Source organism: Mytilus edulis, chromosome 2, assembly GCF_963676685.1.
Source record: "Mytilus edulis chromosome 2, xbMytEdul2.2, whole genome shotgun sequence".
NCBI classification, from domain to species: domain Eukaryota; kingdom Metazoa; phylum Mollusca; class Bivalvia; order Mytilida; family Mytilidae; genus Mytilus; species Mytilus edulis.
This window is the reverse complement of record NC_092345.1, coordinates 51,093,450-51,115,905: the sequence shown is the minus strand read 5'-3', so window position 1 is coordinate 51,115,905 and position 22,456 is coordinate 51,093,450. Positions and strand designations below refer to the sequence as shown.

Sequence of the window (22,456 nt, the reverse complement as noted above, 5' to 3'; positions counted from 1 at the left end):
GGCAATTTTGAAGATTCTGTTTTAAATCCTAGGAGTTGTAGGAACAGCGTGCGTGACGTTTCAGATATCTGGTAAATGAATAAGATATCTGATGAATTATTTATGATTTATATTAATTTTCCAAGATTTGTCTTAGAAATAGTAGATAATTAAAAACAAATCAAAACGTCTGAAAACAAAAACTGCTAAACATGTTGCTTTTCTCCTCGTTTTTGTATTTGTTATCATTGCGATTTATGTGGCCTATCTCCGGTTCAATAATCAGTCTGATTTGTCTTTTCAATGGTTTTCGTATTATAGTCATTTGCGCTAAAAATGCGTCAAATCAAAATGAATCAATCATTTATTCAATCATCATTTTCAAGATATAAAAATCTGGAAATATATAGACTGTTTCAAGTAATTCATTGCTGTTTGTTACATACATGTAATTTATTTGCTCCAAACAAAGATAAATTGTTCACTTTCTTGATGACTGCGCATCACCTAAGGTAATAACTTTGATAATTGTAATTATAAACAGGTGAAACTATAACATCATGATTTGTCACTTGTAATGGTATCACACCCTGTTGCATCTTACATGCCTCGAGTTGTTTACGAATACATGATGCTTACTAAGACGAAAATCTTTTAAAAATCGCACGTTTAACATACGGTCATGGTACGGTAGAGCACACACACAAAATTACTAAGAGCGGCTAAATATGGGAAATTAGAGAAGGAAAACAAATTGAATTGAAAGTTTGGAAAAAATAAACAATGACTGAAATATATGAGGGTTAGATATGATAAAGGCAATGAATGAGAATACAAAGTGACGGAAGGTAAAAAGAAGAAAGATAGTTAGAAAAAAGGTACTGAAATGGGAATAAAGCTACACCTTGGCAATCCGGTCTCTATGTCGCAGTATCTTATTTCAGTTTTTGATTTGATACTCAATTTATTTTTATATCATCAATAATAGTACTATATGATTAATAGTTATATAAAACACATTAATGATATCAACCATTTATTTTGTTTCATTTTTTCAAAAGTAGTAAGAGTGTCTTTAATTTGTCTTTTGAACTTAAAAGCTCGACATTGCGTCTCCATCCGATTTAGCATATACCTTATATACATGTATACAGAGACATGGTATAGCAAATTAAAATTATTAATTTTTTTAGTATCCCATCGGACAGGTTTTAATTTGTATGTTTTCATTCATTTATTTATCATCATTTTTGAATAACTATTTAAAATATATATGAAATTCATACCACGAACAGTTTATGTTACAACAGACGTTATCGGGTAATTGTAAAATTATGATTTAAGTACGTTTTTGTATGTTTTCTGACAACGCTATTATTGGGATATTAGTTAAACCTTAAAAGTATTTCTAACAAAACGAATTTTAGTTTTCTATTTACAAAAAATCTTTGTGAATATCATCAATGGTTCATCATATCAATATAAAACAGGAATAAAAGGGAAAAATATAAAAAAAAATCCCCAAAGTCTAATCAAATTACAAAAATAGTTCATTGATATTGACATTCGTTTTGTGATACAGTCCGTTTATATGTTGCTGTGGAGATAAGCAATATGGCGGCCAAAATTTTATTTTTAATCTGACTTTGTTTTGTTTGCTTTGAAGCGACGTACCGTAGATAAGATGTCAGAAACGGCATCTGCCAGAGTTGTCCCAAGTGGCAAAATTTACCGGCAGATGTTTGATGCCCAGGTTAGAGATTGATTTTCGAAATCTAACCCAAAATTCTGCTTGTTATGATACTGTTATGAAAATGTTTTCAAATTTAAAAACAAAAAATCTGTATTTAAACTTAGTAAGATTAGGATAAAAATAGACACCATAAACCTCATGGTGTCAAAACATGAAACACAAATAAGACATACCATACACCCAAAGCAAATAGATTGAAATAATCCAATAATATAAGACAGGTGCTCCCTCTGGCCATACACCTTGGCTGCGTTCAATATCATAGCTGCTACGTAGCGCTACATAGATTTTGACTATTGAACGTGTAGCTAAATACTAGTTGTTACATAGATATTGATAGCTGCTACGATATTGAACTCAACCCTTATGGCTATTTGTCAGCCATAACTGGACATCATACAGGTTCCTGTAAAATTTTGACGTCATAATACAAAATATCTGACGCCACAATGGAAAAGTGATTGTTGTATGAAGTCAATAGTTTGAGAGGGACATATTCTTAGGTCAGCCCAGATTGGGTAACACGAATTACCAAATAACACTGTTATTATCCAAATAACACTTGTAGTGACCGAATAACACTTGAAATTTTAATATTGGCACATATTGGTGATTTTTAAATATTGATAATAAAATAATAATATATTATCGATGTATTTTATAACTTAAAAATGATTTACATAAAGCTGATAAGGTCATAAAGAAACTTTTAAAATTTAGTGTGCACATCGAAAACATGGCGGCCATTGTGATTTCCGTGGTCACCATATTGGATCAACACACTAAAATTAAAAAGTTTTTTATGAACTTTTCTGATTTCTGTAAATCATTTATAAGTTATAAAATACATTGATAATATACTATTATTTAATAATCAATGTTTAAAAGTCAACAATATGTGCTTATATTAAAATTTCAAGTGTTATTCGGTCATTACATGTCATGCATGTGTTATTCGGTCAATCGAGGTACCGGCCCCGATTAGCGATAAGGTGTATTGATATTTTGATGAGCTGCCGTTAATAGAAGTATATTTTGTTTTAACATCATACTCTTTGTTAGCAGATTTAAGTTTTTTCAAGGAGTATGTAGTGTAAGGCCCCAGTTTGGCCCCTATTTCTAGCTTAATTTTAAGATTAGGATTTCATGGTCATAAGACGTTATTTAAATTCAGAAGCATTATTAAAAAATTCTGTATTGCATTACATGCTTTGTAAAAAAAATTACAATAATCTATATATTGTTATCTTGAAAGAATAGGACCTGTGAAATTGTGTGAATCCTGCTATGCAAAATTTGATGGACACAAAATCCATTTTTTGGAGTCCAAAAATAATATAGGATATTCTAGAAAATATACATGGGTAAAACTATTTTGCAAATTCTATTAGTAGGTATTTTGAAGCTTGAAAATCAGAAGAAAAAAAAGCATGCAAGAGTTTATTAATATAAAGCTGAAATTGAAATAAAAACCAAATTGCTATAATTTAACTTTTTTCCCGATAAAAGTAAATAGTACATATCGGCTGTTGTCTGCTCTATGGTTGGGTTGTTGTCGCTATTTTAGTACACATAAATATTTTACTGATTGATCATTGTAGCTGAGAACTATAAAAACTGTGATCATAAAAAATTATAATGAACAATGTTATTTTCTTTTCAGCTACAACTGACACAAAGTTTAACAAAAATCAAGAGAGAAGATACACAAAGTAGTAAGGCTCTGACAAGACAAAGTACTGGAATACCATTAGTAAAACTTACTAGAGATGAAGTCAGTCATGGTTTACTTACTGAAAGACAAAGGACATGGGCAGATGGTTTCCCTAATGAGCCATATATTGAAAATCCAGCACTTCACAAGTAAGTTTGTTTACATTATCATGGTCATTAATATTTGTTTGATGCCATAATGTATATTATTTTTGCAGAAGGAACCAAGTTCACAATGACTGTTTTCTTGCAATTTTTCTATTTAAGTTAACAATTAGCAACAGTCCTTCAAAAAGCTTGGTATTGAAATCAGTACTTTTAGAAACAAAGGATTATTTGTTAAGTCATACAAATATATTTTTTTGCTCATTTGACTGGTCTCTTATATGATAAGACATTTTATAATCATAACACTTTTGTTTTATAGGCAGTATTCTGAATTTATCCAGGCAACACAGAAAGAAAGCGAAGGCAGTTTATTTGGAAAAGAAGTTCAGGGTCTGCCAGATGTTGTTGGTAAGATATTGTGATAAATAGGTTACTGCCTCCATGTACATGACTTCAGTTTTGTTCTTAATTACCTGCTATTCTAGAAGAAGAAATAAATGAATTTTGGTTTAAGAAAGGATGACACTTTACATTACAGCCTTGAACAATGAGCAAATCCAATACCATGTAGTAAACTGTGTTTTATTCATAAACAACACACAAAAAACCTGAAAAAAAACCTTTAAAGATTCAGATGACAAACTGCAACTAATATTGAAGGTAATTCAATGTTATCCTTAAAGATCACCAGTTCCTACTTTACTATTGATATCTGTTAGAAATTTAATGTATTCAGTAAACCAAACAACTATAATTATATCTAATGATATTTATTTCATATCGGTTGAGAATAAGCTTCTCTTATTGGATAAAAAGGGACCACATGACATTCATTATTCTTCAGTAATAAATTCCATCGGTCATTAACAGAATGAAATGGACCAGAAAACCGGTCGTATACAGGTTTTCACATGATAATGACCAATGGGGCGTGGTTTCCAACTGTTAATGACCGCTGGGGCATGGTTTCTCTGTTAATGACCGGTGGGGTGTTGATTCTCCCTTCAATAAAACATTTTCCTGTTTCAATATTATGTTTAAGTTGTTGAATTGTTTACCATATGTTTTGGTAAATTATAGAATTATAGAGAACTTGATTTATTATTCACATACTGAAGAATTGGACAAAAATGAATGGCATTATTGCTACGACTGGTTTTATCTCTTTGCCATAGAAATCGTAAAACTACTCGAGTTTGCTTTGGACATTTTGAATCTATGAGAATTTTCTGAAACATGGTTCCTCAATGAAATAAACATAATAGTTTTTGAATAACTGGTCATTATCGTGATATATGGACTGCCCGTAGGATAGTGGTATTGACTGTGACAGCGATAATGACCTCGCCTGCGGCTCAGTCATTATCACTATCTTAGTCAATACCACTGTCCTGTGGGCAGTCTATATATAACGATAATGAGCAGTTATTCAAGAACTATTATATAAATTCAGTTCACAAGGATTCAGTTAATACAGTCTACATTCTATTTCTTCAATAATTTCAGTTCCTGCAAAAATGGGATCCAATATAATTGATAGAATTGCAGCTAGCAGAAAAGAAAGGTATGTCATTGTCAAGTCTTACTCAACTACATGTAGTCTAGTGATAGCAGATACATTCATCCAGTTTTTCTCCAACTTTCAGTCATCCACAATACTTCTATTTTGAAAAGTTAATGTGTACAAGGTTAAACCTCAGTCCTGGAAATCAGATTGATAAATCAAACAAATTAGAAAGTTCAGAAATTGAACTAGTACATACAGGGGTAAATACTATTTCTTATTTAAAGTTATGGCCCTTGGAAAATTTCATTGTTACTTTGCGCTTGGTACAATTCTTGCAAGATTTTTATGAAACTTATCATAGGTTTTATCAGCAATATCTTGGACATGTTTGAAAATCAGTGCTTATCAATTATTTTCTAAAGAGTTGTGCCCTTTTGAAATATTATATTTTTAGAAAATTGCATTGTGAATGCTCAAATTTTTATTTAACTCCAGGTTTATATCAACAATGTCTAAAACTATTTCAAAACTAGTGGTGATCAGTTATTTTTTAAAGAGTTCCACTTTTTGAAGACAAAATATGGATAAAAATCAGACAAATGATTCCATTAATTTCAAAATATAAATTTTTATGATCTACATCAGAAAATGCCTGTAATTTGACAGTTTTTTTTATGATTGACCTTTTAATTTTGCCATTTGCTTATAAGGACTTTCCCTTTAGAATTTTCTTCTGAGTTCAGTATTTTTGTTATTTTACTTTTTGATATAAATATCATTGAGAAATCACAGACTGGATTCTCAGTGTAGGCCATCATTAAATGTCATGTGAAAACAATTTGTATGCACTTCAGGTAAAATCCAGGAAATACAAAATGGTGCTAATTGATATATGATATAAATATCAATACCTACCCGAACATTTGATAATTTGATCATGACATTTATAAACCTACCTGAACATTTGATAATTTGATCATGACATTTATAAATCATTTATAAATGTCATGATCAAATTATCAAATGTTCAGGTAGGTATTGATATTTATATGATCATCATGACATTTATAAATGTTACAAGTATCTCATGTGTTATTTGTGTTGATGCTTTTCATAATGATAGAAAAGATATTTTCAGAAGTGTACACAGATAAACAAACAAAAGTCATGTGATAATTAAAAATTTAAATTTAGTTTTGTGTTGTTATGATCAATGTATAATAGTCTTAACCATGACCAAAGCGATATTGTTTTGTTTATCATGTTTATATATATTAAAACATTGAACTTGTTTTTCTATAATTTCTTTACAATTTCATTCATAATTTGTTATTATTTGTTTCTATAGACATGAAGCTGAAGTTGAAGACATGCATCAAGAATTAAGTGTGATTAACTCTGTAAGTAATTAGGTATAACACAAGTTGTCTCCCTTATACATATTTTGCTAGCGATTTGACTTCGCTATAAAGTCAGTCAGTCGGCGAAATGGAAATACAGTGATTTTTTAAATTCTTTGGCGACTTAAATCGTCATTTCACAGACAAGAATATATATTGCCTGCCCGTATATCCAGCTCCAAAAAGATACAGATGAAAATTTGAAGAAAAAAAAACATATCACATTAATAAGGGGTGTCTGTTTCTTGACCTTTGAAATTCTTATAATTCCAAGCTTTGCTTGAGAGTCAAATATGACATAGTATAGGGTCTGATATAGATAAAAACCCATACTATATACTGTATTTTATACTATTCGTCTAAATAACAGCCTTACAATGTTAGATCTGTATCTTATAATAGATATGCTACAATGTAGGCATCTGTCTGGCACCAGTTAAAATCCTGGTCATGACAGATTTTTATTGCATAAAGAAAGCATGCCCTTGCAAGAAGGAGATATTGATAATGGGGAGGCACTGAATTATTATTGTTAAGGTTGTATGCATTCCTTCTGTAGTTGTATGAAATATTGGTCAATTATGCCACTAATTAATAAATAAAAAACTCAATCAGTATATCAGAATTACATTATGACTTTTTCATAAGAAAAATTATATATTTTTGAATGAAAATTTATGATCGATTAGCTGCATATTAGACTTATATTAATCAATCTCATATGAGTTATTTCTTTTAAAATGTAGAATGATTTTTTTTAGGACATAGAACCCAGAATAGAAAAGAATTGTGAAACGCTGATGAATAAACTGGAAGAAAATGATGAACAAATAGCAGAAATTCTAGAGAGAATCAAAACAGATGAGGTATATATGGCATAAATATACTAAACAAATATATAAATAACCAGAAAATATACTTTTTACACTGATTTTATTTAATTTTTGTCAAGGCTGTGGAAATGAGAAATAGGGATCCCACTTTTGGCATCAGTGTAATCAATATTTAAATTCAGTCTGTTGTTTAATTATACCCTGCTTTAAAAAAGTGAGGGTATACTGTTTTGCATCTGTCAGTTCATCCGAATGATATTCTTCATCACATCTTTCTCAGGATTTACATTACAAGGATTTCTCGATTTGGTTCTGGATTTATATGAGTCAGCTTTACCGTGTGATGTGTTTTCATTTATCACTCAACCAATTCCTGTTCACTTTGTACTTTTAGCGGGCAGGGGTATCATTAATGAGCAGTAGTTCACAGATTCAATTGATTTTTAAGACATCTATAACCTTGCCAAACCTTAATGGAATATATATTTAATTAAAATTTGACATAAGGTTCTTCATGATCAAAAGACAGTATACAGAAGAAAATTTTGAAAATATTTTATGGGGCTGTTTTCGTACTTATAACTAATGGAATGATTTAGTTTTTGTAGTTATCATTTAGGTACATTTTTAATCTAATGTTTAAACATCAATAGCATTGTTAAACCTTTATGTAGATTTAATAAAACTTGGATGGCAGGTTCTTTAAGATTAAGAAAAAGGATCAGAAGAAAATATTTGAATAAAAAAAGAAAAAATTCCATCCACACTGGAGATTGATGTAGTTTACGGTTGTCACAGCCTGTCTAAATTTTTGTTTTTTTATCATTCTTGTTTTGTTTATTAGGTTTTATTTAAGTCAACATTACACATGCAATCAATGTTATAAATATTAAATATAATATAGATATAAATAAGTTAGCATTGGAAGTTTTTGAATTATGAAAAAAAATAAAAATGTAAACTTGATTTTTTCAGGATATTTTGACCTACACTTTAGATGATTTATATATAATCTGGGAAGAAGTGCAAGGACATACATACAAACGACAGGAATGGATTAAGTTTCTAGACGTACAGTTGTCTGAAATAGAAGATGAGAGAATGGATAGGGTAAAACAAATAAAACACATAAATCTTAAAAATACACTGTACATTCTGAAATTTTCTGATATTGTCACTAATATGATACAGGAGGATAGGTGTTTCAAAAACTTGAACTTACATTCTGAAAGCACTATTTGTATTATTAATTTTTTGAAATCGCAAATATTTTCTTGCATTTTTGTACTTTCTCCAACAATCGCCATAATTAATGCACACAAAAATTTCTGAATTAACAGTAGATAAAAAGTTAAATATGCCACTAAAAAACCTTATGAACATATAAGTAAAAGCTAAATATTCCTTTGGAAAAGATTCTGTTTCATATGATTGAAAATTCTGAAGTTTGAAAAATGTTATTGATATTTATAGATCAGAGATGTTTTTCTTGACTATGCCAAGAAACTGGAAAAGATATCTCATTTGATGTCTCCAGATCTACAAAGATTCATGGACCAAGAAGCTCAGGTTAGTTAGCAATGTACTCAATCCTAATGACATTTATTTTAATGGGAAGTTTTTTTTACTTTAGAATGATTTTTTCAGGTAATGATTTGTACAGAATAGAACAAAACATTTGATAGGTTTATAATATCATAAAAGTGGTTGGTATATAAGTTATAGGTATATCATAAACCAACGATTTCAAGTTATTTCTTTTTTTGTATTTGTATCAAGGGGATACATTAATAAGGGAACAATGTTTAATCTTAATACATGTAATAGACTACCAAAGATATTCCATGAACACCAAATCATTTTGTTTGACAATAACATTTAAGATAAAATCAAAAGTTGGATGGCAAATTGTCCAATTGTTTTAGACAATCATTGTTGAAAAGTTTAATAGATATAAATAATTTCATGATAAGTTAAGTAAAGAACAAATAAACTGATGTCATGAAATATTTGTAGGTAATTAATCAGACCATGTTGAGTAATAGAAGAGCGTACTCTGACTTGTTTGTCAGACTTATGTCATCTGACATAGAGAGGGAAAAGACACAACATACGACTTGGAAACGACGTGTAGAGGACTGGCGACAGTTGAAGACGGACCTTGCCATTCAAAAGTTTATGTAAGTTCTTAACTTACTGAGGAAACCTAGTGTTACTGTAGATTACTGAGTCTTTTATAGACAATTCATGTCAATTTATGTTTACAATTTGCCAACTTTTTTTTTTTTTGGTGTACATTTATGAATAAGGGCAGATCAAGATGACAAATTTACAACATTTATTTGCATTATTTTTGTAAATAGTTGGCTTACAATTTTTTCAAAATTTTTAAAAGTTAACGGTAGCCAAATTCCCAAACAAAAACTTTTTTAAAGTTTCACACAGTCAGTAGTTAAAAAAGATTGTTTTCTTCAGTTTCATATTTGTACAGTTTATTTTGAATATTGTAAGTGTGAATGTGTTCGTTTAATGAGTTTCATATGAGACTTAATATAAAATTTGAGAATATCATTGAATGTGTCAAGATTCAAGCTTTTCTCTGTAGAAAGATCAGACATTTCATTTACCGATAGATATTATATTATTTGAACAAAATAAAGTATAAGAATGTGGTAGAATTTTCCTTTCAGTGATTATATCCAAGGAGACAATATAATAGACCCACCCAGTGTACAGAAGGTTATGCTACAACTGGCTGAAGATCAGAACATTCTTAGTAATAAGAGGAAAGAACTAGTCATACAATTAAGGTAGGTCTCATACCTTTATTTTTGAAGGATCCTCTGTGGCCAAATTGTCTTATTAGTCCACTTACTGTTTCACTAGCCTGTCAACTCTGAGGTTGTGAATTTAAATCCTGCAGGATGGAGGTTTGTTTGACTGCATTCTTAATTGGTTAGAATTGTAAGGTTTTCATACTGAAGGTTAGTTCCTCCACCAATAAAAACGGACTGCCACAAAATAGCCAATAATGCTGAAAGGAGAACACATGAAATATAAATAATTCAATCGATCAAATATTTTTTGATAATAATTATACTGAGGATAATGTATTAGTTATTGGAGACAAATTCAGTATAACTGACTGAAGCTTGTTTCCTAGTAATATATTTAATAACATAATCATTGTTTTAGATTTTTATATGTCAAATCTAACTGATCTCTCAGTTTTTCTTTGTTACTTCTAAAGTTAATACAAAACCTATAAACATTCAGCTTAGGGTGCAATCAACAGTTTTTATACACCTGTCGTCTTTTAGACGGGACGTATTATGGTATACCGTTGTCCGTCCGTCCGTCTGTCCGTCCGTCGTCAACACTTCGGACAATAACTCAAAAACACTTTCACCAATTTCCATGAAACTTAAGTGAATTGTTTATATCTATTGACGTAAGCTCCCTTTCGTTTTTTTTTTATTTCAGATTTTAAGTTTTGGATTTATGGGGCTTTATTCATAAAAAAGGGGGGATTTTCAACACTTCCGACAAAAACTCAAAAAGGCTTTCACCAATGTACATGAAACTTTGGTGAATTGTTTATATCTATTGATGTAAGCTCCCTTTCAATTTTTATAAATTTCAGATTTTAAGTTTTGGATTTATGGGGCTTTATTCATAAAAAACGGGATTTTCAACACTTCGGACAATAACTCAAAAAGGCTTTCACCAATGTCCATGAAACTTTGGTGAATTGTTTATATCTATTGATGTAAGCTCCCTTTCAATTTTTATAAATTTCAGATTTTACATTTCCGTGTTATGAATTTTTATGCTTAAAAAAGGTGGGATTTTCCAATTTTGGGACAATAACTAACACTTTCACAAAATTTTATGCAACTTTGATAAATTGTTTATATCTATTGACATAAGCTCCCTTTCCATTTTTATAAATTTTAGATTTTACGTTTTCTTAAGTAATGAATTTTTATACTTAAAAAAAGGGGGATTTTATGAAACTTTGGTGAATATATTAATGTAACATCCCTTTTGATTTGTATATATATTTCTAGTTGATCATATAAATTCATTTAAAGCATAAAAGACAAGTTAAAAGAGCAACGGGCGTATCATGCGCTAAAGCGCAGCCCTTTATTTTCTATGACGTCATATTTTGAAGGACCATGTATAAGTGACCCTTAGTGGTGGACTGATTAATAAAGATACTTGTATAAAATTAGATATCACTGGAATCAGAATGTTCTCTAGTTTATAATGGAATAAAAAAAAAAGTGTACTTTTAATGGTATAAAAAAGTTTTATCCAGAGAAACTGGGAAAAACATTGCCTAATTTAAGCTTAAAAAACCTGAAATCAGGTCATGTGCACACCCCTGAAGACATGATACCTGCACATTTTTCATAATCAAAATTGTATGAATTTCATAGATTTTTACCTGGTCTTTCATAAAATTCATGCTTCAGGGTACGTTCGCCTGCTCCGAAAAGAGCTACAGTGGCTGCAAATAAGTTTTCAATTTTCACTGCCAAAAAAACAGACTGTTTACAGTGTTGTCTCCCCTCAAAACATGTATTTTTAATCTAATTTTTAAAATTAGTTTAATCATTCAACCTGCTTTAATTGAAGTTAACATATCTTTCCAACCAAATACAAAAAACATGATACTTTTTCACCAATTATGTTGATAAAAAGGGACTTCCCTCCATGTCTATTTTTAGTTGGGGAATAACCCCTAGTTTTTTATACAAAACTGTTTATAGCACCCTTACTTTTAGGGTGGTACCTAACACTACAGGGAGATAAAAGTATAATCAGCAGAAAGTTTTAATGACATTGTGTTCTTAAGGGAATATTAAGCTTCTCAATGATTAAAATGAGTGTTTGTCAAACTGCTATATAACCAGTGTAATTTTTCTGATTAAACGGTTGGTTCAAATTTTTTGATTTTTTAGCTCACCTGGCCTAAAAGGCCATGTGAGCTTTTCTCATCACTTGGCGTCCGTCGTCGTCGTCGTCGTCGTCGACGTCGTCGTCGTCGTCGTCGTCGTCTGTCGTCGTTAACAATTTTTCAAACATCTTCTCCTCTGAAACTACTGAATGGATTTGAATGAAACTTAACATGATTGTTCCTTAGTATATCCTGCACAAAATGTGCGCTTCGATTTTTGATCCGTCAAAAAACATGGCCGCCGTTACTTAAAATAGAACATAGGGGTCAAATGCAGTTTTTGGCTTATATCTCAAAAACGAAAGCATTAAGAGCAAATCTGACATGGAGTAAAAATGTTCATTAGGTCAATATCTATCAGCCCTGAAATTTTCAGATGAATCAAACAAACCATTGTTGGGTTGCTGCCACTTAATTGGTAATTTTAAGGAAATTTTGCAGTTTTTGGTCATTATCTTGAATATTATTATAGATAAAGATAAACTGTAAACAGCAAAAAGGATCAGCAAAGTAAGATCTACAAATAAGTTAATATGACCAAAATTGTCAATTGACCCCTTAAGGGGTTATTGTCCTTTAATGACAATTTTTCACAATTTGTTCATCATATTTGCTAACTTTAAAAAATCTTCTCCTCTGAAACTACTGAATGGATTTGGTTAAAACTTAGCATTGTTGTTCCTTAGATTATCCTGCACAAAGTGTGTGCTTTGATTTTTGATCCGTCAAAAAACATGGCCGCCGTTACTTAAAATAGAACATAGGGGTCAAATGCAGTTTTTGGCTTATATCTCAAAAACGAAAGCATTAAGAGCAAATCTGACATGGAGTAAAAATGTTCATTAGGTCAATATCTATCAGCCCTGAAATTTTCAGATGAATCAAACAAACCATTGTTGGGTTGCTGCCACTTAATTGGTAATTTTAAGGAAATTTTGCAGTTTTTGGTCATTATCTTGAATATTATTATAGATAAAGATAAACTGTAAACAGCAAAAAGGATCAGCAAAGTAAGATCTACAAATAAGTTTATATGACCAAAATTGTCAATTGACCCCTTAAGGGGTTATTGTCCTTTAATGACAATTTTTCACAATTTGTTCATCATATTTGCTAACTTTAAAAAATCTTCTCCTCTGAAACTACTGAATGGATTTGGTTAAAACTTAGCATGGTTGTTCCTTAGATTATCCTGCACAAAGTGTGTGCTTTGATTTTTGATCCGTCAAAAAACATGGCCGCCGTTACTTAAAATAGAACATAGGGGTCAAATGCAGTTTTTGGCTTATATCTCAAAAACGAAAGCATTAAGAGCAAATCTGACATGGAGTAAAAATGTTCATTAGGTCATTATCTATCAGCCCTGAAATTTTCAGATGAATCAAACATCCAATTGTTGGGTTGCTGCCACTTAATTGGTAATTTTAAGGAAATTTTGCAGTTTTTGGTCATTATCTTGAATATTATTATAGATAAAGATAAACTGTAAACAGCAAATATGATCAGCAAAGTAAGATCTACAAATAAGTCAATTTGACCAAAATTGTCAATTGACCTCTTTAGGAGTTATTGCCCTTTAAAGACTTTTTTCACAATTTGTTCATCATGTTGACTTACTTTAAAAAATCTTCTCTTATGAAACTGCTGTATCAATTTCAGCCAAACTTAGGCTAAATGAGTTTCAGAGTTTCAGAGTATCTAGTATAAATTTTATATTTCATTTCCTTGTATGTCAAGAAACATAGCTCCTATGGCTAAAATAGAACATAGGAGAAAATGATTTTTTTTTGCTTTTGAAGAAAATAGGACGATTCAAAGAACATTTAAATAAATTGAAAAGCCAAAATAATCATTGATGAGAGATTAAACCAAAAAAATTCAGGTGAGCGATTCAGGCTCTTGAGAGCCTCTTGTTTATATTTTGTCAAAGGGTCAAAGTAAATACTTTGTCAAAATTTTAAGAAAATTAAACGAGCCAAATTAATTTTAGTTCAGGTGTTAGGTACCACCTTAAAGGCTGTCATATTTAAACATTTCAGGGATTTAAAACCACCAGCATCCACCAAGTCAGCTGTTTACCAGTGGAATAAAAATATTCAAATGGTATCAAAAGAAATAGGTTTGTACTATCTACTTATATTGCACTTACAAAGTACAATCTTCAACACAGTACCCATTGCTCACATTGAACAGCAAGCTATAAAGGGCCCCAAAATGACTAGTGTAAAACAAATCAAACAGGAAAACCAACAGACTAAGCGAAATAAAAGATAAGAAAAATAAAAAAAAAAAACACCCATGAACTACACCAACAAACGACAACCACTAAACAACAAGCTCCTGACTTAGGACAGATGCATAAAAATGAAGCAGGTTTAAATGTTTTAACAAAAGCAAACATAACCCTAACCTAAGACAGCAGGGTAACATTACATTATAAAAAGACACACTATAAAATATCAATTGAAATGGCTTAACTCGATCTTAACGACATTTAAACATAAACAAGTAAACATACACTGAATGAACAATCAATTAATTGGTGGCTTCAGATGGGTTTTTTTAAGGTTAAACTGTTTCATAAATTAAGGTTCTAAATGATAAAAATGCTTTCCTTTTTCAGGTTATTTTTTAAGTATAATCATTTCTTCTCATTACAGATAGTACAAACCAGATATTTTTAACTAAACTACACGAAGAATATGAAAAAGTTTGTCAAGATTGTTTAGAACAAGTTGATGCAATAAAGGTAAGTGCTTTGAATAAGCTTAAAGTATAGATTTTGAAACTATGTTTCAAGTTTATTATTGCTTTTTTTTTTAAAGAATGCCTGCGGGCTCAAAAATGTCAATTGTGAATTCAAAGTAAGATTTGTAATGTTTTGTTTTATATTATAAAAAGGTCTTGAATTTCAGACATATTGGGGATGAATTTCTAAAATAGACATTTGACAATCATGACATATATTTTTGTAAATTTTAGTTTTTAAGTATTCAAGTTTGCTTTTTTTATGTCCATGTAACACAAATCTAAGAGGATAATTTGAAAGTTAAATATTTTTCAAGTAAATCTTATCAACTGGAAACAAAATTTTTATTGGAAATAAATCATATATTTCAATATTGCCACAAAAGTATATATGACTCATATTTTGTTTACAGAAATATATGATAGAAGCAGGAATTTGTGGTTTGTTGAAAGCTAAACACATAGTGGAGAATAAGATGTTACCATTGGTTGGTGACAGACAACGAGTATATGAAGAAAACTTAGAGACCATGGAGGTATGGCCAAATCAATTTCATCTTTCATATTTGTGTTTAAAAAGATACAGCAGAGGAGGTTTTTTTTAAATAGTTCAAATATCTCAATAACATTGGTCTTAGCTTATACAGTTTATTCAGAAATTTTTGTGAAAATTTATAACAGCAACAGGATAAGTTTTGCCCAAATGAAAAGTTTGATTTTTGTAGTAGTATTTATATTCTGATTATTGCGACATACGCAATATTCACACAAATTAAAAAACCTCACAATAATTTCTGAATTTACAGTATTGCGATTTTGGGCAAAACTGCATACATGTATAAATATCAAAATGAGACGTTCTTATTATTACGACACTCACCCAGTTGCATTCTTCATATCTATCCAAAAAAAACTCAGAATAATTTCTGAATTTACAGAATGTAATTTGATGAAATTAATTATTCAGCTTTAAGACAGAATTTTTTTTTAAATACAAAAATCATTCCAGAATATATAATATATTAACCATTTTTTTCTCTCTAGAAAAATTTAGACGACCACAATACAAAGACCAATGATCAGCTGAAGTCCTTATTTAAGTATGCACAAGGGTCAGCCCATGTCTGGGATGTACATGAAATTGGATTGGCTAAGCAGGAGAGAGCTCTACAGGAGAAACTGGAAAACTGTAGACAACAACATGACAATCAAAACCAGGTAATAAGGTTATCCTAAAAGGAGAATTATAAACATTAACATCAGAATCAGATTATAATGGGAGATAATTCTAAAAAAAACTTTGAGAGAAAGCAGAAACACAGAAACATTGCAAATAAAAATTAGTGATAAGGGTAGATAACTCTGTAGTAGATTGATTGAGACTCTTAAAGTTGGTACTCTTCTTGTTATTCTATTTTCTCAGTCAGTTGTGTGGAAACTTGTCAATTGAAATTTGTATTTATTTTATAAACACATAATTCCTAAGGGGATTCAATACTGAAGCAAGGGCAGATAATATTGCATCCACATTTAATGCTTTGTTTTCTTATTGGTGCATATATAAACTTTTAGTTGAATAAATTAAGAAAACAGATTTTTTTAGTCTATGGTAGCAATCAATTACTGTCAGAATGTAATGTCTATTCCTTACAAAATTTTGCATATGAATTTATCCATGACAAAATTTGCTTCTTAGGTAACACAATTAATGGAGGGAAGTCTGTAATATCTTTTTGAAATTGTTGTTTAATTGATGAATTTTAGAGCAAAGTTCTATGCCACATCTGTAAAAAATGTTCCTGTATTTCACATTTAAAGATAAATTACTTAAAAGAAAAACTGAAATCACTAAAACATATGATATAACCTATGGGAAAACTATTGCTTATTTTTTTCAGGATAAAGAAGCTAATTTAGATATAGTGATGGATAAGATGAGACAGGATGCTACTGAAGGAGCACTTAAAGTCAACCTTAATAAAGCTCTAGAAATGCTCGACAAAATTAAAGATGCGTAAGTGTATTTTTTTTAGAAATAGTGTTATCTTTGACACTATTGGTAATTTGTCTAAAAAAGGTTTTGATTTTGATAATCACTGACCCAGTCAAATATGAATCCTTTTTACTTGTCAAAAAAAGAATAGTAATAATATAGGGTTATTGCATGAATATTGGGGAATATTGTCCTGAGTAGAATTTTATATTGCACAAGCTTGTGAGTGAAATATATGTTCTATGACGGACAATATTCCCCAATATTCATGCAATAACCCTTTTATTGTATAGCAATTTAATGTTTGAAAGTAAAAATTGGTTTAAACTAAGATTTTGTTGTTGATGACGTCATAAATTTTGAAGATTTATTGCATGCTAACTTTTGGTTACTTTCTGTAGGAAATATTATATTGCTATGCAATAATATTTAATTCTGAAATTCAAAACAAACGTTAAAAAGTTCATTAATTGATAACTTTTAAAGATACATTTATGTTTTACTATAGGTATGAAATATTTCATCAAGACGAGACAGGAATTGTCAAGACATACCCAAATATGGTATTACAAGAATTGGAGGGTTATGATTTAGCTGTATGTAAATTTTTCATGGTTGGAAGGAATCCAGAGGTAAGGATATAAGTAAAGTATTTACCCCCTTTGTATTAGCTTTAGATCATGCCCAGTCAGATCTCTGTGAGATGAATTACAGCAAAATGCTTTGAGTGTGTAGGTAAAGGTAATATCTTTGACTATTTTGCTTGCAAGCAGAACTGTGAAGGCATTAGGTTAGATATACTACCCTCCTTTTGGAGTAGTCTAGTCTTATAGACAGATAGATTGGTTATCTGTTGGGCTAGTCTGCTCTTAGGGTAGTATACCTAATTTAATAATGACTTCACCGTTCAGCTAGCAAGCAAGATAGTCAAAGATATTTCCTGTACCATACACTTAATGCATTTTGCTGTAATCATTTTTCCATCACAGGTCAATAGTAGTGTTTATTTAATATCTAAATTCATATGTACAGACAAATATAACATTTTGTTAATTAGTTTTGTTCATTGTTTCACATATCATAAAAAACTACTAGTTGTATTTTAATGAGAAAAATGCATTTAACGGCCATGCACTATTATAAAATGTAATTTGTGTTTAACAAAATTGAATACTGATATTTAAATAAGATTTTAAAAAGAACTTGACTCAACTTTGAAACTTGGACAAAGAGAAATAACTCAAAGTTTGAAAAAGAAAATTGTGTAGATTTTCTGTACCAATGTCAAAGAATATTAAATTCTTAGCACCCTGATCAGAATAAAGCGGGTTTGTTTGTGCATTGTCTTAATATATATATTCCTGTCACTATGTTTTTGATGTATGGTATTTTAGTGTATTTAGAATATTAATATTTAAATACAGTCTGGGATTTATTATATTTTCTTTAGACATCAATACTTTTGTCTTACTTATTGAGATAATAAGTTTCCAGTCAATATAACTCTTTTTTTACACTCACTCCAAAAACAGGGTTCAGCAAAACCTGTCAATTTTTTTTCTTCAGAATCCTCTCCATATTTAAGTTAAAAATATACAGAACATTCAACCATTATTTAAGACATGGTTAAATCAATTAAGATTGTTATATTTACCATAAATGCTTTTAGTTCTTGCATTCAAATTTATTTTAGTTTATTTCAAGGTTGTATAACTTTTTTCAGGATGGTCAAGGCAGATCAGAGAAGGTTACTAAAAGTCCATCAAAGACTAAAAAGGTAGTTATTACTTATTTATTACATCACAAATATATATATATATATAAAAGTATGTGGAATGTTTGCATTGACCTGTAATCACGTGTTATATATATTCAAAATGTAAGCCAGTATTATATATATAAGCATGTTTTGTGCAAGTCACTTTTTCTATTCTATGACTCCCAACTAGAAAATTGGTAAAACAGGCCAGAGAATTGTGTACTATTTATAACTTATACTTTTTGAAAAAGGGATAACTTTATTATGATGACTAATTGAAAAAGGTTGAATTCTCTTTCTGTTGTGATTTAGGAATGGGTAAGCTATACATTGTTGAAAGTTTTTGTTCCTTTACTTTGTTGATTTTACAGTGAACACAAGGAAACTTTAAACATACACATAATGAATAAAGTATATAAAATTTAAACCAAAACCCCTCAAAAAGTTGTTTTTTTTCTTCATGGACAATATCAGCAAGACAAAACTGTCACTTCTAGTTTTATTTGAAAATAGTACACAAAGAAAGAACTTTATATGTAGTGTTGTGTAAGATTGCATAAAATTTTACAAATATATATTTGCACCAACTACTTTGTGTTGGTATGAGCAAGAACATGTTGGATAAAATTACTGAATTGAAAAGATTAGTTCCACAGAAAATAATTTAAAAAAATGGGAGTTGTCAATGAAAAAGAATAAAGAATGATTTTGATCATTCTTTCAATTTATTTTGAGTGGTTGAAATTTGTGCATATGATTATAAAATGAAAATTTAATATTATGGATGCTTTCGGTCCTTAACAAGTGCCACTTGCATAATTTCAGTTCCAGAACAGCCCTTGAAAAAATGTATGACAAAAATGTACCAATTAGTTTTAAGAGTTAATTCCCTTATCTTTGGACTCCTACCTTTATACTTTTGATAAAGTGTATATGGTTTTTTTATGTATCAGTTTTGCATGGTTTATAAATAATCACCTAATTTAACAACTTTAAAGAATAATTACCATATATTTCTTTACCTAAGCTTTCAATTTTATTTTCATTTAAAATTTGTGTATGCATTAAATTGTATGAATTATAGATATGATCATTGATGTGTACAGTTACAGTTTATAATATAAAGATGCATCAATTTGAAATGAGATGGAAAAGTTTTTAAGTAGTTGACATCCAGTTACCATTATGTAACTTATTACCATAAATTCATATTAAATTGGATTATTTTGAATACAATGACTTGTACAACGCTGAGTTACGACAAATTCATAAATTTAAGTTTAAGAATTGCAATAAATGATACAAACTTTTACTTTTTATGGCCCCGCAACGAAGTTGTCGGTGACATATAGTTTTACCCTTGTCCCAAATTCCGAAATTTCATGAATCCTAAAATCAATAATTCTGTCATTCTGTCATTCCCCAACAAACCTTTCTACAGAGTTTTTTTCTAAACACCTTCAGATATTAGGCTGATTTTTTGTATGTGAGTTAACCATGATGAGTTACAGATCAAGTTTAAGTTTCGTTCCACTCTACTAATTTTTGCTGAAATTACAGGCTTTGTACTATGAGAAATTGTTGAAAATCACAGTTATACAGACTTTTTTCTAAACACCTTCAGATATTGGGCTGATTTTTGGTATGTGAGTTAACCATGATGAGTTACAGGTCAAGTTTAAGTTTCGTTCTGCTCTGCTAATTTTTGCTGAAATTACTAGCTTTGGACTTTGATAAATTATTGAAAATCACAGTTATACAGATTTTTTTTCTATACGCCTCCAAATTTTGAACTGATTTTGTTATATGTGAGACTACCATCATGTTTTTGTCCACATGTGTTTATATTGAAATTGCAGATTTTTTAACTTTTTGGGACGGGGCTATTCATGTTGCTTTGACACATCTAGTTTTAAGATAAATTGTTTATTGCTATAGCGTTGTATCACAGCTACTCTGCAACAATAACATGTCATCTCAATACAATGTACAATGATTAAGAAAAGTTAAAACAATATACTCTAAATGCCTGTACCAAGTTTGGAGTATGACAGTTGTTATCCATTTGTTTGATGTGTGTAAGCTTTTGATTTTGCCATTTGATTAGGGACATTCAATTTTAAATTTTCCTCGGAGTTCAGAATTTTTGTGATTTTACTTTTTTCTAATGTAAAACTAAAAAATATAAAAAGGCAATTTTACTGAAAAAAAGGAGCTCATTTAAGTCGTACATAGATAAACAATGGATATATAGATTCAAAAATAAGTTGAGTAACAATGACATTGTACGTTCATGAATAGGACAATGTTAAAAATAAGTTGAGGTTACAATCCTATTGAATATTCTTGAATAGAACAACCTTTTGTTGAAAGTTGGCAATCATACCACATCTTCTTTTTTATATTTAGCTATAAGGAAGTAAAGCTTTAGTTAGTATTCCTAGTTTGATAAAAACATAGATTCTAAAATTAAAAAATTTGGATAGAAAATGATTCAAGGACAAAAATTTAAATACCACTAATATTTCCAGTTATAGTTTGAATTCTACTTTGCAAGGAATATACAGTTGTAACTAGAGGCTCCAATGATCTTTCATACACCTGGTTAACATATAAATGTTTAAAACATGCCATTAATAAAGACATCTCATTATATGAATATCTTTCACTATGTTTTTTTTTTGGCATCATATCATTCAACAAAACAGTAGATAAATTGTACTCTAAAAAATGACTACATGACAGGAACCAAAAATTTCTCTAGGCTGCCATGTTTTTCATCAAATTGTGTGTTTTTTTTTTTTATTATATTCTTACATTGTATTTTTTATAATGGCCCTATGTGCCACCTAATCTGCAACCTATCAGAAGGTTTTGTAGAGGCTTTCTTCTCAAAAATCCTGCAAAGTTTGAAAATATTTTGCCATTTTATTTCAGTTGATATACTATTTATTTGTGACATTATATTTTGATTTTAACTTCCATGCTTTAGGCCTGAAGCATGGAATTTTCAAATGGAAAGGGACGAGGGGGGAGGAGTGTTATCTACTTGAAATAAACAATATCTTAACTCACAGTTCATACCCAACAATGACTTTTAAAGTGCATTTTTGTTTTCAAAAGGGGGTTAGAACCCATTATGGCTACGAGCCTGTACTTTATTGTGCTAAGTTTGGTATTGAGTTTGAGATATGAAATCATTGCTGTAATGCAAGTTAATCAATGATTACACATTGACAATCCATTTTAATGGATCTCCTACTAATGAACTTTCCTATGAATTTTTAATGCATTTGGCTTTATAGCGTGCAGAAGAAAACCTTTAATTATTAATCAATCATGAGCAAGAATTGCTTTAGGTTGTATTTTTTTTATACCAGATTAAGAAAAAATGTGTTCATACATATTCACTTGTGTTTATATGTCTTTTGATTGAAATAAGCCATTTCAATTGATATCTTATAGTGTGTCCTTCTGTGTTGTGATGTTACACTATTGTTTCGGGTAAGGGTGAAGGTTGGTACCTTTAAAAAACATTTCAACCTGCTGCATTTGTTTGCTTCTGTCCTTAGTTTGGAACCTTATGTTCAAGAGTTGTCGTTTGTTGATGTGGATCATAAGTGTTTTGTTTTCTCGTTTTTTATATAGATTTAGACCATTGTTTTTCATGTTTGAATGGTTTTACACTAGTCATTTT

At 29.9% G+C, this 22,456-nt stretch overlaps 1 protein-coding gene across 8 annotated transcripts in view; it reads left to right on the top strand.

The window, feature by feature from the left end:
• The first annotated feature begins 1,557 nt into the window (after positions 1-1,557).
• Positions 1,558-22,456, top strand: part of LOC139512385 (coiled-coil domain-containing protein 180-like) — a 44,930-nt gene continuing 24,031 nt past the window's right edge. For 4 of the 8 annotated variants that reach the window (XM_071299992.1, XM_071299986.1, XM_071299987.1 and 1 more), the window contains exons 1-17: positions 1,569-1,732; positions 3,396-3,595; positions 3,873-3,961; positions 5,060-5,117; positions 6,409-6,460; positions 7,222-7,326; positions 8,269-8,403; positions 8,767-8,862; positions 9,310-9,473; positions 9,984-10,103; positions 14,299-14,378; positions 14,920-15,008; positions 15,421-15,543; positions 16,052-16,225; positions 16,906-17,021; positions 17,509-17,632; positions 18,724-18,777. In XM_071299992.1, the coding sequence (XP_071156093.1) occupies positions 1,664-1,732; positions 3,396-3,595; positions 3,873-3,961; positions 5,060-5,117; positions 6,409-6,460; positions 7,222-7,326; positions 8,269-8,403; positions 8,767-8,862; positions 9,310-9,473; positions 9,984-10,103; positions 14,299-14,378; positions 14,920-15,008; positions 15,421-15,543; positions 16,052-16,225; positions 16,906-17,021; positions 17,509-17,632; positions 18,724-18,777 (1,848 nt within the window). In that variant the 5' untranslated portion in view covers positions 1,569-1,663. Of the gene's footprint in view, positions 1,733-3,395; positions 3,596-3,872; positions 3,962-5,059; positions 5,118-6,408; positions 6,461-7,221; positions 7,327-8,268; positions 8,404-8,766; positions 8,863-9,309; positions 9,474-9,983; positions 10,104-14,298; positions 14,379-14,919; positions 15,009-15,420; positions 15,544-16,051; positions 16,226-16,905; positions 17,022-17,508; positions 17,633-18,723; positions 18,778-22,456 lie in introns of all 8 variants that reach the window. The other 4 variants (XM_071299989.1, XM_071299991.1, XM_071299993.1 and 1 more) reach the window with 3 other exon arrangements.